The sequence below is a fragment of the Martes martes genome, assembly GCF_963455335.1.
Source record: "Martes martes genome assembly, chromosome: 14".
NCBI lineage: Eukaryota > Metazoa > Chordata > Mammalia > Carnivora > Mustelidae > Martes > Martes martes.
Genome location: NC_137902.1, coordinates 81,976,463 through 81,992,760, shown reverse-complemented (window position 1 = coordinate 81,992,760; position 16,298 = coordinate 81,976,463). Strand labels below are relative to the sequence as shown.

General features: G+C 44.9%; 1 protein-coding gene across 2 annotated transcripts; it reads right to left on the bottom strand.

The window, feature by feature from the left end:
- Positions 1-63: 63 nt before the first annotated feature.
- ARV1 (ARV1 homolog, fatty acid homeostasis modulator) lies at positions 64-16,236 on the bottom strand. Of its 2 annotated transcripts, XM_080823615.1 has the most exons (6): positions 15,997-16,236; positions 9,520-9,639; positions 7,232-7,385; positions 3,546-3,770; positions 2,813-2,959; positions 64-627 (listed from the first exon to the last, which is right to left on the bottom strand). In XM_080823615.1, the coding sequence occupies exons 1-5, from the start codon at positions 16,198-16,200 to the stop codon at positions 2,817-2,819; spliced, it is 846 nt and encodes a 281-aa protein (XP_080679741.1). In that variant the 5' UTR covers positions 16,201-16,236; the 3' UTR covers positions 64-627; positions 2,813-2,816. The 2 variants fall into 2 exon arrangements, with proteins under 2 accessions (XP_080679741.1, XP_080679742.1); XM_080823616.1 differs by lacking the exon at positions 64-627 and having other exon boundaries at positions 2,606-2,959; positions 15,997-16,233.
- Positions 16,237-16,298: the final 62 nt, after the last annotated feature.

The window sequence follows — 16,298 nt, the reverse complement described above, 5'->3', positions numbered from 1 at the left end:
TGTTAGTGCTACCTTATTCATGTATCTAGAGTCAGCTTTACTGAGATAGAATTCACCCCATCAAGAGTACAATTCACTGGTTTTCGTTATTTATTTTGGGAGCAGCCATTTCTAAAGAATAAGTTAGTTACAGGGAAAGATATGGAAATTTACAAAACATTTATGAAAGCTCAGTTTGTTTTGACTTTATTGAGAGAACGATGTTTCTGTTGTTGTAAGAACACGAAATACTATTTTAAATATATTCTTTAGAACCAATAACTTAACATTTAAATTAAAAGAGATATAAACATGTCAAAGGAATGAAACATAGATCTTTTACTATGTGCGAGTCGTGCGTTCACATTCCTCCTTTAGGTCGATGCCCACCTGAAGGGGTCTGCGTGGCCCGAGTCTCCCTACGGCAGTGTCCTTGCGTCTGTCTGTGTGTGTCTGTATATGGTTTGGTGGTCTTTTAGATGGGGGGAGGCATGAGGCGGGATAGTTTTGGGGGTTTCCGATGCCACAACCATCGCTTTCTTTAGGAACTGTATCCAAATCTTTGCTTCATCTAGGATCTTGGTTTATAGTTTATGTCTTCTCTTTTTTGGACGCAGCTGGTCACGCCACAGATAATAAAGAACCCAACTGTGGATGATAAAAGTATTTAGAGTGGCACATTCTGCTCAAAGTCAATTTATCAAATCCTTACTAGGGCAGGCCCTGTGCTGTGGGAAGTACGTATTTCCTCGCGTGTAACCTCCTGGTCTCTGTTTACCAGGTTGGGGGAGTCATGCATAAACATGTGGGATTCGAATATAAAACAAGGACGATAGAGAACATGAGGTAACATAAAGGAGGAGAACGGTTTTCGAACAGTTGTGAGAGACAAGATGCCCTTATTATCCTGACCGGAAATTACGATGGGTAGCTTGACACCTAGAAGCACCTGGGGATGTCGGGGCCATGTATCTGGCACCGGCACAGACTCAGGAGGTCCTGAACACGACGGCTGTGGGGTTGAGCTGGGCCCCGGCGGTCAGTGGGAGGGAGAGCACAGACTCGGGATTTTGGAAAAAGTTTTCCTTCCGCGGAGAAGCAGAGAGGACTGACTGTATCTGGTTAGGGGGAGAAGCGGCCCTGGGGAGAGCCTACGCCATACGTGGCGATGAAGAGAAGACCGTGGTAGAGGAGGTGGGTAGGAACATGTCTGTGGAGAGGAGCTTAGGACCAGAATATTGACGACCACACCTGAGCGAAGAGAAAGCTAAAAGACTTCCTCAGGAAGAGACTAGAAACTCCTGTGTCGACAATAAGTAATGACGAAAAACCCGGAGGGACCCCAGAAGTGGTGGCTGATGAAGAGGTCTGTGGCTCCGGTGTCTGCGTGGAAGGCCGTGAGGGGCTGTTACAAACCTTTAGGCGGGAGACAATAAGGGCTGCCCTGGGGTCTGAGGGAAAAGGGACGTTTCCAGAGAAGAGCCTCAGGAAGGGATTGTGTTTCGGTGGGTAGAGGGGGGAGAGGCGCAGGTCGACTTCACAGGCACTGCCTGGGAGGCCGTGGCAGGGCGCAGCGACGGGGCTGCGGGGCGAGCTGGAGTTGCTGGGTCTGGGGGGCCTGGGCCCCGGGAGAACGAACGGTCCAGACCGTGGGCACGGCCACCGCCGAGTGTGTGAACAGGAGGAGAGAAGAGGAGCGCCGAGGACCAGTCCGGGGACAGACTGGGACGTCGGGAAGGGAAGAACACTGACCGAGCGTGAGGGGAGACGGAGGCCACGGGGCTGGGGCCGGCCTTTCTGCAGAGGTGGACACGGTTCAGAGCTGGCCCGTCTCCCTGCTGCTTCTGTGCCTTCCTTGCCACCTGCGCCCCCCAACCCAGGCTCCGAGTCTGCTCCCGGGCCTTACAGCCGACAGGGGCTGCGGACCAGGAGGCTGACTGTGACCAGAGGGGGAAGGACACTTAGAGAGGGCGGGGAGCGCCAGTCCGGAGGGATGGGGGGAGGGAGGAAGACAGGTGACCAAAGTGGTTCTGGACTGAAGAAGGAAGCAAGCTCAAGGAGTCTGTAATGGGCTCAGCCGCGGGAGGAAGGAGCGTGGGGAAGGTTCCAGAACCACGTAATGGGAGGCTCCCTGGCGGTGACCGCGAAGGCAGAGGAGCAGCACTGAGGGCCAGCTGAGGCTCTGTGCACACGCGGGGCTGGGCTCCGGGAAAACAGATGCTGAGACTCACCCAAATGGCTCTAAGGCACTGTCTGGTGGAAGGGCAGGAAGCCGATGGTCTCAGGGGACGAACGGCGATGAATCAGCAGCTGCCTGAATTTGCAGGTGCGGGCAAGAGAGGCGAGGTAGGCCAGAAGTGGGGGTCAAGGGACTGGAGGGGAAAAGGGAGCCCAAATCAAGGACCGTGGAAGGGAGGGAGCAGATCTCAGAGGTCTCGGTGCGAGTGGTGTGGGGTGCAGCTATCAGGAAGTGGACAGGGCCCCAGAAGCAACAAAACACAGAGGTAGATGTCCCTGAGGGTGACAAGGACCCTGAAATGTGCCGTACGGTCCTCGAGGGGGTGGGGGAGGGTCATGGAAGGGCACTGCCTTGTTTTTTTTTTTTTTTAGATTTTTTTATTTATTTGAGAGAGAGAGAGAGAGAGCATGAGAGGGGGGAGGGTCAGAGGGAGAAGCAGACTCCCGGGAGTTCGGGATCATGACCTGAGCTGAGGGCAGTGGCTTAACTGACTGAGCCACCCAGGCGCCTGGCATCTCCTTATTTTATAATAGCGTTTGTCTCAACTGAGGAGGGCGCCTGTCTGAAGGTGGGAACATTAACAGGCTTTTGTACCTCTTCAAAAGTCTTGGGGTTTATAGATGGCACAATCACTTCCCACATCCCATTCCATCCTCTGGAAGAAGTAGACCATGGTGCTTTCCATCAGTAAGCCACTCAAGATGGCCAGAAAGGAGAGCTTTCGGTTGATGTTCAGGGTCACTGCAAAAGAAAAGGCAACTCCTAAGTTCTTAAGAGTTTAATTAAGTGCTCTTGGCATGTAAACTCTGTGGCATTGTGAATGGAATTGTTGTGTAAAGCTGTTTTTTAGAGAGTCTCCATCCATTCTTATTCATCTCTGCTGCTACCTTCCCCCACATTTTCATCTCTGGAGAGAAACACAGCATATAGCAAAAACATGAAGCTTCTCCTCCTGAAATCAAGACACATGAATATGGAAGGAGGAAAAAAAAACACAAAAAAACAGATTCTAAGGTTACAAAGAGGTTAGCAGAAAATACCCAGAGATTTCTCAGTCTTACAGTTCACGATGAGCGGCGGTGCCAACCTCCCAGGACTGAGCTAAAGCGCGTGAAAGCGTTCCGAAAAGGAAAAATTACTATGTCGTTCATTTGAGCAAATGCGGACTATATGCTGCGAATGAGGTCCTAGAGAAATGCCAGGCATTGTTAGGATTTATGGAGAATTCCAGTGTTTAGCAGGGTTTCTAAGACGGTGTCGGAGAAACAAGGCTTTAAGCTTGTATGTGGGTTGAAGGCTGAGAAGACAGAATGAAAGACAGACATACCTCTGATGGCCTGAAAATTTGAAGTAAGGACAAATACTTTAATGAGCCGGAGGCACAGGGGTGTGTAGTCGTGCTCCCAGATGACGGCTGGAATCAGCAAGAGTTTTCCATAGCTGGACAGTAATAACGCTTTCAGCAGCAAAATGAAGTTGGGTTTGGTTTTCGCTGTCATCGGTCGTTCTACCCACAGGAAAGCAAAAATGCCAATAAAAAAGGCAGTTTGTTCTAAGGAGGAAATGGAAAACAGAAATATGAATGTCTCCATCCAAACCATCTTTCTCCAGAAACAAAGAAACCACATTTCCAGCTGCCTTCATTTCAACTGCTTCATCAAGATCAAATTTTTTCTCTCTCTCTTTTTTTTTTTAAATAAATAAGCCCCTGCCTTTTGTGTCACATCCTGCTGGTGTGACTGCAGAAGCCCATCCCAGCAATTTTTCCCTGAAGAATCTCAGGGTCCCCGGAAGTAAAAGTAAGTCTGTGAGAACGGTAACCATCAGCTCTCTGAAGTTCCTTCTAGGTAGTAAGGTCCTGTTTAGACAACTTCGGTGTTCTAGATCTCCGCAGAAAGAATGAAAGAGGACACGGAGGAGATTTTTAAATCTGAAAGATGGGACCCACCCTAAAAATTACACGCGAAGATGTTTCCTTTGTTCAGTCTCCCACTATTTGTTGCCCATCATCTGCCAATTCCGAATAGCATTACCTCCATTTAAAACTGCCCTTACTCCTTTCGACAAGCTTTCTGAGTGCAATTCCTAATCCTTCTGCGAAGCATTCACAGACCGAGTCCAGACCTGAAGGCACAGTTCCACTGGGTTCACGGAACACAGCAGAGTCTGTTCTGTTCCCATTAACGAGGAATCTGGCAGTTCTCAGCTCGTATATGATGTTTATTCGGATTGTGAGTCCTCTGATTACACAGCTGGGTATGTTTTGGGGGGTCTGTCCCTAATTCTGTTTTCCCCCCTAAACTGTGTTATCCAGGTTTCTGCAGAATCAGATTTTTCTGGAACACATGTATCAGATTATAGGAGAGACAACTGTATTCTTCCTAAAATGTCGTATCACCAAAGAGAGCCAAACTAAAAAGGTTCCAAGCATAGGTGATTAGAATCAATAAAAATAATTCTGGATGGCTGGCCTACATGCCATTTGATATATCCCTCAGGGGAGACACCCCATCTCCCTGTGAAATAACTCTAGGACTTGTCAACTGCAAGGATCTGCTCAAATAGGTGCATCTCATAGCCTGGGATTTGGACAAAAATAACTTTAATAAAAGCAACAAAGAACTCCTTAACAACAAGAATGATCTAACAATAGTGGGTTGTCTCCTGTCACTGGAGACAGTCAAACAAAGCTAGACTACCTTGCAGAACTGAGAGAAGGATTTCTCGTACTGGACAGACGGGTGGACCAGATAACCCTCCCATCTTTCTTTCTTTCTTTTCGTAAGATTTTACTTGTTCATTTGGGAGAGAGAGAGAGCACAAGCCCAGGAAGGGGCAGAGGGAGGGGGAGAGGGAGGAGCAGACTCCCTGCCCGATGTGGGGCTCCATCCCAGGACCTAGGGATCACGACCTGAGCTAAAGGCAGATGCGTCACCGACTGAGCCACACAGGCGCCCCCCTCCATATCTTTCTAACTCAGAACTCGAAAGATTTATGCACCTGCACCAGCCCTCGGGCTCTGCACTGTCTTTCACGAGGCAGGTATCTTGCAGCCTCTGTTCCTGAGGCGTTTGTGGATCCGATGGGCTCAACAGGACCAGCTACCTGCCTACGGAGTGCGGCATGGGGAGCCCGGACAGCCACCCGTCTCCGTGCTGACATTAACCTGCTGTGGGACTTTGGGGAAATCACCTGCCTTCCTACTTCTCTGCTTCCACAGATGTACACAGGGGAGAACCCCAATGTAGGATGACTATGCACATTAAGTTGATCAAACTGTAAAAGCAGTGTTTATGTGATAAGATGTTGTATTTATATAACACATTTTCTATAAGCTATTTTAGGGGTTCAAAACTTAATATTGGATAAAAAAGTTAAGTAACAGTAGAGAAATATTTCTGATTGAGTGTCAAAATATCCACCATAGAGTAGGTGTTACAGTAATTCCAAATTTTGGAAATAAGCCTGGTTTATTTTTTATATTAAAAATATAAATTATAATATATATATATATTATAAATTATATAAATTATATATATAATATATATAAATTATAAATTATAAAATATAAAATAGAAATATATATTAAAAATATAAGGATAAAAGGGTTTATCCTTAGAAATTTTTATAGCCTTAGGTTCTAGTTCTTGGCTTAGGCAATGTTTTCAAGGATTTTTTTTTTTTGAAGATTTTATTTATTTATTTGAAAAAGAGAGAGCGAGCAAGCATAAGCACGGGGAGCAGGCAGAGGGAGAAGCAGACACCCCGCTGAGCAGGGAGCCTGATACGGGGCTCGACCTAGGAACCCTGGGATCATGACCTGAGCCAAAGGCAGACGCTTAACCGACTAAGCCACCCAGATGCCCCTCAAGGGTGTTTTTAATATTATTATGTATGTTTGGGAATCCTTAGCATATAGATTTTACTTTATTTACTTGTTTTTTAAAAGATTTTATTTTTAAGTAATCTCTACACCCAACATGGAGCTCAAACTCATGGCCCCAAGATCGAGGGTCACGTGCTCTGCCGAATGAGCCACCAGGCACCTCAACATTCAAATTTTAAAACCTCAGAACTGCATGAGGAGACCAAGGGAGTGAGAGCAGACAGAGAAGAAAATGGGACAAAAGATGACCTAGTCCAGAAATCTAACACTGCGGTGAACTGGAGACTCGGTATTATTATAATAATATTTCTTTATAATCAAAGAGTTTAGAAGCAGAGAAGCATGGAAGCCAGTAAGTAAGAAAATAGTCACAGAAATTAAGACAGTTCTGACCTAAGTCCTAAACTGGAATTCTGAAGAAAAGCAATTCTGGAACTTAAGGAATTTGGGGGCAGTAGCCATTTTCTTTCTTTCTTTTTTTTTTTTTTTTAAGATTTTATTTATTTATTTGACAGTGAGAGCACAAGCAGGGGAGCAGCAGACAGAGGGAGGGGGAGAAGCAGGCTCCCAGCTAAGCAGGGAGTCCGAGGCAGGGCTCGATCCAGGACCCGGAGATCATGACCTGAGCCGAAGGCAGATGCCCAACCACTGAGCTACCCAAGTGCCCCCAGTAGCCACTTGCCCTGAATGCAGTCAGATAAATAAGAAGTGTTCCCTAGTAAATAGGTCGCATTGGTTCTATACAATTAGCATAATACATTGGATAATGCCTGGCAATTATCCATCTGTTTTCATAAAGATGGGACCTATGTAATCTTTAAATCAGACAATTGAGAAATTGAATTGAGCAATTTTATCAACAATATAATGCCTCAAGATATTTTATGAAACTCTCTCACCTGCTATATATAACCATTTCCATAACATATGTGTAGTAACAAACAAAATAGTAAGAAAGTAGCTAATTTAGACAGACTCACCTAGCAGCTGGTGACACAGCTGAACATTTAGTCTCAAGTCCTGGATTAACCCCCTCCTCTTACCAGTGATCAAGACCACCCACCTCACTTTTAATCAGAACAGCAGTTACTAGTTCACTAAGAATGGAAAGCACAGCTTCCTCCTACCTAGAGAGGCAATCGCGAACATTCTATAGAAATCCCATTCCTTGGCATATCTGATGAAGTCGTTAGGGTCAGTGTTCTGGTTCGCATCTTGAAGCCGCCACCATCTCAGGTACGCCTCACAAAGCAAACAGAATATGCAGAGCTTTCCATGCATCTGGGAGTCAAAAACACAATGCCAGTCACAGGGTAAAGAAAAAATTATTCGGAATATTAAACAGGCACAGACACAGCTAAGTATTTGCGGTTTGGAGTAAGATTCTTCGGACTGCAAAGGTCTAGGCCCCGATCCTGATCCGGGATCTTTGGAAGTAATCCTGGACATGCAATTCTGAAACAGTTCTAGGGGTAAGGAGGATTCTGATGTATACCCCTAGTTAAGAAACACTGCTTTAAACAGTACTTCACCCTTCACTATGCTTTCAGCATCCGTCCTGAATTCTCATTCAGGCACAGAATTTCTGTGCCTCATGGATAGGGGAAGCAGCCATGAGAACAGATTTAACCTGAAGATTCCATCATACCTCACAGGAAGCTATTAGTCTGAACATAAATTAAAAAAAAAAAAAAGGCCCTATGCCTGATGAGTATGAATTCATATACTGAAGACAGAAATTAAAAGGTAGAAAGTCCCCTTCAAGTTTAAAAGGCTGAAATTTTGGCAAAAGAGAAAATACCAGTTACCAAGAATCAGCTTTTTTAAAATTCTTTTTACGTAGGCTCCACGCCCAGCATGAAGCCCGACGTGGGGGACAGACTCACAACCCTGAGATCAAGACCTGAGCTGAGATGAGGAGGCAGACACTTAGCCAACTGAGCTACCCAGGAACCCCAAGAACTGGCTTTTTATTTTAGTATTTTATTTAATTTTAGATTTTATTTATTTGAGAGAGAGACAGAGATAGGGAGAGAGAGCACAAGCTGGGAGGAGAGGGAGAAGCAGGCTCCCCACTGAGCCAGGAGCCCTACGTGGGGCTCGATCCCAGGACCCTGTAATCATGACCTGAGCCGAAGGCACATGCTTAACTGACTGAGCCACCCAGGCGCCCCAAGAATTGGCTTTTTAAAATACATTGCTCTACTGGGTACCTGGACAGCTCAGTTGGTTGGGTGTTGGACTCTTGGTTTCATCTCAGGTCATGAATTCAGGGTCATGGGATCTAAGCCCTGCATCAGGCTCTGCGCTCAGCTCCTACCCCCGTGCGTGCGCGCGCTCTCTCTCTCTAATAAAGAATATCTTTAAAAAAAAATTAAAAATAAAAAATACATGACTCTTACGGGTTGGACTGTTTATATCAATAGAAAGTGGGGAAAAGAAAGTGTGTGTGTGTAAACGCAACGTAGTCCAGGAACAGTTATCACTGTGGATTTCTGAGCTTCTTTTAGTTGGTTCCACCCTGGAATTACCTGGGGGAGTTTTAAGAAATACTGATGCCTGAACCCATCCCCAAAGATTCTGATTTAATTGATTCTAGGTGAGGCCTCACTTGGAGAGATTAACTGCCCTCCCGCACTCCCCAATGTGATCCTATTGTGTTCCAAAGTTTGGGAATCAATGCTCCAGCAGTTTAAAAACTGCCCTGGTTATATAACTTGGGGGGTGGAGGGGAGGGATTCCCTCAGTAGAATAAAAATGCAATAAATTGTTTAAAAATATTTCTCTTTTAATGTTTGCTGACTTCTTCAGGTGTAATTCTCTCCCTACCTGGATATATTTAATTTTATATTAGATATAATTTTATATTAATTTTATTGTTAGAAATAATTGACATCTTTTTCAAAAGGTAACCCACTAAAAGGCAAACTAGTAGCGCTGGTTTGTCAGTTTCCTCCCCGTGACCCTATTCTTAAATATTCACTAAACATTGTACACCGTGTTTATCAATGCCTGTTATTTCTAGAAACTTCCAGACACTGTTGAGATAAAAGACCCATCCTCGTTAGTATCTCTTTCTCTTCTTTTCTTTTCTGAAGATTTTACTTATTTATCTGAGAGCGGGACAGCAAGCTAGATAAAGCACAACTGGGGGGTGGGGGGGGCGGGTAGCAGCAGAGGGAGAAGGAGAAGCAGGCTCCTCACTGAGCAGGGAGCCTGATGTGGGGCTTGCCGCCGGGGCCCCAGGATCATGACCTGAACTGAGGGCAGACACCCCACTGACTGAGCCACCCAGGCGCCCCTAGAATTTTTTTTTTTAAATAATGCTCTTTAATTCTGCTCAAAATTATTATTCTTTAAAAGTACAAAAGCATCATCAAGTAAAACTAGAAAATAAAAAATTATCACAACTTACGTTTATTTTAGTATTGAAAAGAATATGTCTGTAGGCCTGGGCTTTGCATAAAATAGCATTAATCAAGATGATAACAGGATCATACTCGATATATTTGTCTACAGGTTTCTGGCAGGATTTCTGAAATAATGTGAGATAATATTAGAGCAAGCAAATGTATACATTCTGAAATCTTAAAGGCTTTCAAACTAGCAGAGTCTATTTTGGACTTCTACAGCAATAAGGACATACCAGCACTAATTTAAATTAACTTCTATTCAGACACAAAATGTTCACCTACAGAAGCTCTGGTTTCAGAAATGACAATATAATCTTCTAGGTGTGAGACAGTAATCTTTTAATCTCATATGTAAGAAGCTAAAAACATATTTGATTTAAAGACTGATTTTAAGCAGAAAAGTATCCCAGAAAATCCTACTTTCAATTTGTAGGACTTATTATAAAATAAATAAATACATTTATAACATACTTTTATTGAGAAATTGTTCCCTGTTGGCTAGACGGCCATCAACTTTGTGGTTCTTGAAACACGATTTGTTGGAGGAAGGGGTTCAGAAGAGTAACCCCCACACCCAAAGCTTCTGAAAGCTAAAAGCAGGTAAAGTGTGTGGAGCAGCGTCAACAATCCGGGGGATGGCAGATACCAAGAGAAACTTGTTTTTTTTTTCCTCCACTAACATCGAGACTATGGAAAGAAAATGGGTCTGTCTCTGTGACAGTGAAGACACCGGAGGATCGTGAGCTGTAAAAAAGGAAGTGGGTTGGTCAGCTTGGTTCTAGGTGACCCGAAGCAAGATCCCTGGGCTCTCCTATGAGACTCTCCTATGAGACTCTCCTGTGACTCCTATGAAATTGCCCTTTTTTCGGACACATGTGATTACAATGTTATCAAATCCCAACATCATCAGAACATATAAAACACAGGTGTACAAGAACAAGCGCATCAGAAATGTGACATCTGAAAAGTTTTAGTTACAAAAGTTGAATCAAGGCTACTATTCTAATGGCTACAGTTCCAACAAAACATTTTGATATTCTGAGAAGATAAAATGGAAACAGAAGTGATGAACAGGGAAACATACGGGGGATGGCCTTTTAATTACATCAAAGCCCTGGGGGGGGGGAATGAAGTGTGCTGAAGGATATTAACCCTCTAATCCAAATGTAATGAACAAATCACTTCCAACTTAAAGAGTCTCCGCACTTCACTCATGTCATTTACAAGAAATGGGTGTTTTTGAGTCATCAAGTGAACCAATGAAGGGAGATGTGCTATTACCCCAAATTTAAATGCACCTAATAAAACGGAGGCATAAGAGGTTAATAATTTTGCAGTTTTTCAGTTGGGCAAAGAGTAAGCCAGGGCCTAAACAGAAGGCACAGAATCAGAAATCCCACGTTCGCGACAAGGAGTTTTCTAGACACCCTCCCTATTCTACCGGTGCGGAAAACACTTCCTCTCTACAAACCACACTGTAACACCTGCTGTGATGTTGCTTCATTGTAAAATGATGCTGCTTCGTTGTAAAATGAAACTGCTGGCAGGTCAAGGGTCTTTTCTCTGTCCTTTAAAGGTTCCCTAAAACCCATCTTCAGACACTGCAAGCCTATGCCAGGATTTAGACAATTTTTAGAAGGAGGTAGACAGAAACCAGAATCGGCGGACACGGCAGGACCAATGTGTTTGGAGTGGCTACAACATTCATTAGAACAGCCGTCTTTACTTCATCTTTTCTATGTACCAGGCACCTCCAAGGTGCCGGATATTCACTTTGAGACTAAGTCTCTATCCTCCAGGACCTTACAGTTCAGAAAAGGCAGACGAATGAGCCTGCTACCTCAAGGGTTTCAGTGGAATGAACACAGGGACATGAGCGCAAACAGAAGGAGCAGCTTCTGGCCTCACGTGCTATGCTCTGTTCTACGCCTTCCCTTCCTCGCCTTCTGAATATCTCATAAACATCGAAAATTCATTAGGGACTGCTGGTTCCTTCCCTATCAGCTTCAGCCTCATTTTCCCTTGTTCACATCCTATTGCTTTTCCCTTGGGTGCTTCCTTCACCTTGAATGTAAGGATCTGGGAAACCACACACACACAAACAAATGTAGTAAAACATCCGAGTGGCTGACAGCTACATTTAGATACGTTTTCTGATTTTGAAAAAAATGGTTCCATTCCATTTACTACTTACTAGACAAATACCCTGAAACAGAAAGTTGTCCTCTAAGAAATCCCTACAGCACGGGACCATGCACACCCCAGAAACTCAAACACCTGCACCATCTCTATCTCACCATGGGTATGAATGACTCTCTGATGCTATGCTCTCCAGTTCTCGAGTGAATCACATCTCTTTTAGAATATAAACTGGCCAACATTTTGTGAATATTTTGGCTGCTTCTTCCTCCCCATCATCTCCAGGGCCGTGCCCTTCCCCACTCATTCTCAAATCTGTTTCATTTTAGCGCCACAATAAGCAAACATGTATCTTTTTAAAAAATTAATTATTTAGTTATTTATTTGTCAGAGAGAGAGAGAGAGAGAGCATGCACACACGTGCAAGAGTGTGCACAAAGAGAGGGAACAGCAGGCAGAGGGATAAGCACACTCCCCACTGAGCAAGAAGGAGTCTGGGATCATGAGCTGAGAATGACCTGAAGGCAGAGGCTTAACTGACTGAGCCACCCAGGCGCCCCGGCGAATACGTATCTTGAAAGCGGAACCCCCTAGGCTTTAAGTTCCTCGAGGGCAGGACAGTGTCTGACTCATCTTTGCACCCAGCATCTAAGGGTGGCAGCTCAACAGTGTAGTACCGAACAGACTCGAAATTTAGGAGGATCTCGAAGGAGTCTGGTTTTGTTACCATCATGAATTTATCAAATATCTGCGCACATGTAAGAGTCCAGGTGCTACAGGAGCACTAGGAGTACTAGATCTTTAAACATAATTATAATAAACTGTGAACAGCTGAGGGAGAGGGAATGGTTAAAAGCAAGGGACACACTTCTATTAGATGGAGGAGATTGAGGGAAACCCAGAGGGGCAAGTGGGGAGGCCTGGCAGTGGAAAAATTAGAAGAACAAAGAGAAAGAGAAACACAGGGAGGAGATCAGGATGAGTATGCTGCTGGCTCCAAAGACAGTAGCTAAGAGACCAAACTGTGTATGAGTTACCAGCTTATAGAAACTTTGGCCATTTTTTCCCAGAACAAATAGCCTGATGTCTAAAAACTTTTTACTCTCACGACTTGAGAGAGCCTTTAAAAAATTAGTAATTTTACAATTTAATTTTCAGAGTTCAGCATCAACTGAATGATTTTTCCTAAATAATACCACTATGCGTATTACTATGTATTATCACGACAAAGATGAGGATATTGCGCACTCTAAGTCATCAGGGAATGAACTGTGTACAATAATGTACGGTATCATCACTCAGTATTCCAAATATAATTCTAGAAAAGCCAGCACTGATGATTAGGAAAAGGATTTTATTAGTTTAATGCCAATAATTTTAAAAAAGATAAAGATTAATTTGTATCATTAAAGATCACTAACTGCAGAGACAGTTACAGCTTTACTGGATGAAAGACTGTATTCACAGTTATGTGGTTGTCATCTTTGGGACAGATCATTTAACTGGGCCAGTACAGAAGTCATTAAATTTAGATGCCATACAACTTACAAGGCCACCAGAATGGCCAACGATATGAGCATCGAAAAACCTAGACATGGTTCATGCATTCAGCAGATACTTATTGTGTACTTACTATGTGTCAGGTACTGTCCTGGGTGAGCCACCTGTATTAATGAAGAAATTATACACACTCACATACTCTCTGTCCTGTGTAGCTTATATTTCAGTGGGAGGAGATAGGCAATAAATAACAAGTCAGTTGTATAGACTACTCAAAGATGACAGGTGCTATGGGAAAGATAAAGCAGGGAGAGTTGATAAGCACATCCGAGTCGGAAGGGGGAATCACAATTCATAACAGGGTGGTCAGACGAGGCCTCTCTGAGACGTTAAAAAGAAAAATAATTGAAGGAGGGAGTTATGTCAGACACCCGACCGAACAGCGCTCCACGCAGAGTGCAGAGGCCCTGCGGAAGCAACCTGTCTGGTTTAAGAACATTCAGGAAGCAACGGAGCTGCAGGAGAGTAAGGGAAGTGTTAGGACAATCACCCAGGTGAGACATGATGACAGCAGGGGTCACGGTTGTAGAGGTGGTCAAAAGCAGGGGATTCTAAACATAATCTGAAGACATAATCTGAAGACTAACACAGGCCCGGCCAAGCAAACCAATGAGGAATGTGGGAGAAAGAGGAATCAAGGCTGAATACAGGGTTTTTTGGCTTTAGGAACTAAAATGGTTGAGTTGCTATTAACTGTGAAAGTCTGACGCAACTACAAAAATCCATTTGGAGATACCAAGTAGGTAGTTGAACATGTGGGGACATTGCGGAGTTCAAGGAAGAGGTTTAGGCTGGAGGTTTAAATCTGGGAATTGTCAAAGTTTAGATGGAATTTAAAGCCATGAGCCAGCAGGAGTTCTTCAAAGGAGAGTGTGTAGAGAGGTAGAGGCCCAAGATCTGAGCCTTAGGATACTTCATGGTTAAAAGGTAAGGCAGGTGAGGAAGAACCAGAAATGAGACTGAGAAGAATAGCCAGTAAAATAAGAAAACTAGGGGTGCCTGGGTGGCTCAGTGGCTTGAGGCCTCTGCCTTCGGCTTGGGTTGTGGTCTCGGGGTCCTGGGATGGAGCCCCGCATCGGGCTCTCTGCTCAGCGGGGAGCCTGCTTCCCCCTCCTCTCTCTGCCTGCCTCTCTGCCTGCCTGTGATCTCTGTCTGTCAAGTAAATAAATAAAATCTTAAAAAAAAAAAAAAGATAAGAAAATTAGAAGAGTCTGGTGTCCTGGCAACTGCACACAGCATTTCCAGAGGGAAATAATACGGCCAAACACCGTTGACGGTTCACTGAGAATGGACTATGGGATTTAGTAAAGTAGAAGTCAGCAATCGTGATCTTAAGAACAGTTTCCAGTGTCGTGGTGGGTGGAGGAAAGTGTGTCTGAAGTCGATTCAAGAGAAAGTCGGAAAGGAAATAAAGATAGCAAGTACAAATAGCTCTTAAAGGACGACTGCTGTCAAAGGGAAGGGGAAAAGAGGAGGAGTTAAAGGAGGAAGTGAGGTACCGCGCGTGTGTTTCTTACAGTCTAGTACATATATTGGTGGGAAGGATCCAGCGGAGAGCAGAAAAGTACTGTGGCACAGATGTCCCTAAGTAAATGGAAGAAGACGGATGGGTCAAGGGCATAAGAGCAGGCTGGCTTGAGACAAGTGTATGGACGGTTCATCCATTCTAACAGGAGGGAAGAAAGAGCATATGAATAACGGGGGCAAATACTGGGTTTATGTGGTTGCAAAGCGTGTGCAAGTTTTCTCTCTCTCTCTCTCTCTCTCTCTTTTTTTTAGCAAAGTGGGGAAGCCTATATGGGAAACCTGAGAGAAGGTTTGTGAGGATGGTTCATCAGAGTAGGAATGTGAGTGGATTAGTGAAATGTACTGTGATGGCCAGATGGCATCAAGGGCTACACGAGGTTAGTGGCCATGAATATAGGTGATTTTTCCTCAGTTGAAGTACAGCCGAAAGGGTGAGGAGACAGATCAGACGGTATGTTATGTCAGTTGACCACAGATGACATGGGTACACATTCACACTTTGTCTACTCTCTTCTGTATTACTACAGACCATGTTTTTCTAATGAGGATTATTATTGGAAAATCATCAGGAGAACAGAAATGGGACAAAAACATATGGACTGCATATTATGCGGCGGGTTCTCTGCTAATACCCCAAAAAGAACCTCCAATTTTGTGACCTTTAAAACATTCAACCATCCTCTATAGACTATGAACACCTTGAAAGCAAAATTTGTACTTCATCATTTTTGTTTTTGGTATCACCAAGGTCAAGCTTGGTGCTCTGCACACAACACACACCGTACATTCAATAACCACAAAGGATGAAACCAGGAAAATTTAATGCGGGTATGGACCGTACGGGTGTTAACATTCCTCTATGAAAGGGAGAATGGCTAAGAACCGAAGAGTTTGGGCGTGAACTCGAACGTCAACAGAATCCAATCTTTAAATTTCTCCGCACGACGTCTACACCCATCTCCGTTCGCGGATCCGTTCCCCACGCTGTGCCTCACCAGCAAACACCACGGGTGCGAGAAAGCCGCTGTCGGGTGCTGAGTTCTCTCACACGGCCGGTGACCACGCCAACGCTCCACGGATCCCGCACGGGAATGTCGAGTACCGAACTGAGGACTATACTAGGGGACCCTGAAAGTCGTCGGGTTTTACTGCCCTAATAACCCTAACAAGCTGATATCCAGATCCCACGGCCCCTCACGGTCCCCAACTCCGCGCCACGTTCTTCCCAAGGACCCCCACACCCGGCGACTCACGCAGATGGTTATCTTCAGCACTCCGTGGTTATAGTCTCGGTACAACTCCTTGGCCTCTTGGTTGCATTCGATGCACCTGTACGGGCAGGAGGCCGAGGCAGCTGCAGGAGTTGCTGCAACCCCATCCGCGCTCCCCTTGCCCGCGGCCACGCCTTCTGTGTTTCCCTTGCCGGGCCGTAGCCCACTCCGCCCACCGGTGCCCATTTCCACGCAACTGCAGCCGAGAACTTCCGATTCAGCGGCGGGGGGAAGACGTCAGAAACCGGACCGGAAAGCCTGTCCCGTGCGGTGCTTGCTGGGAT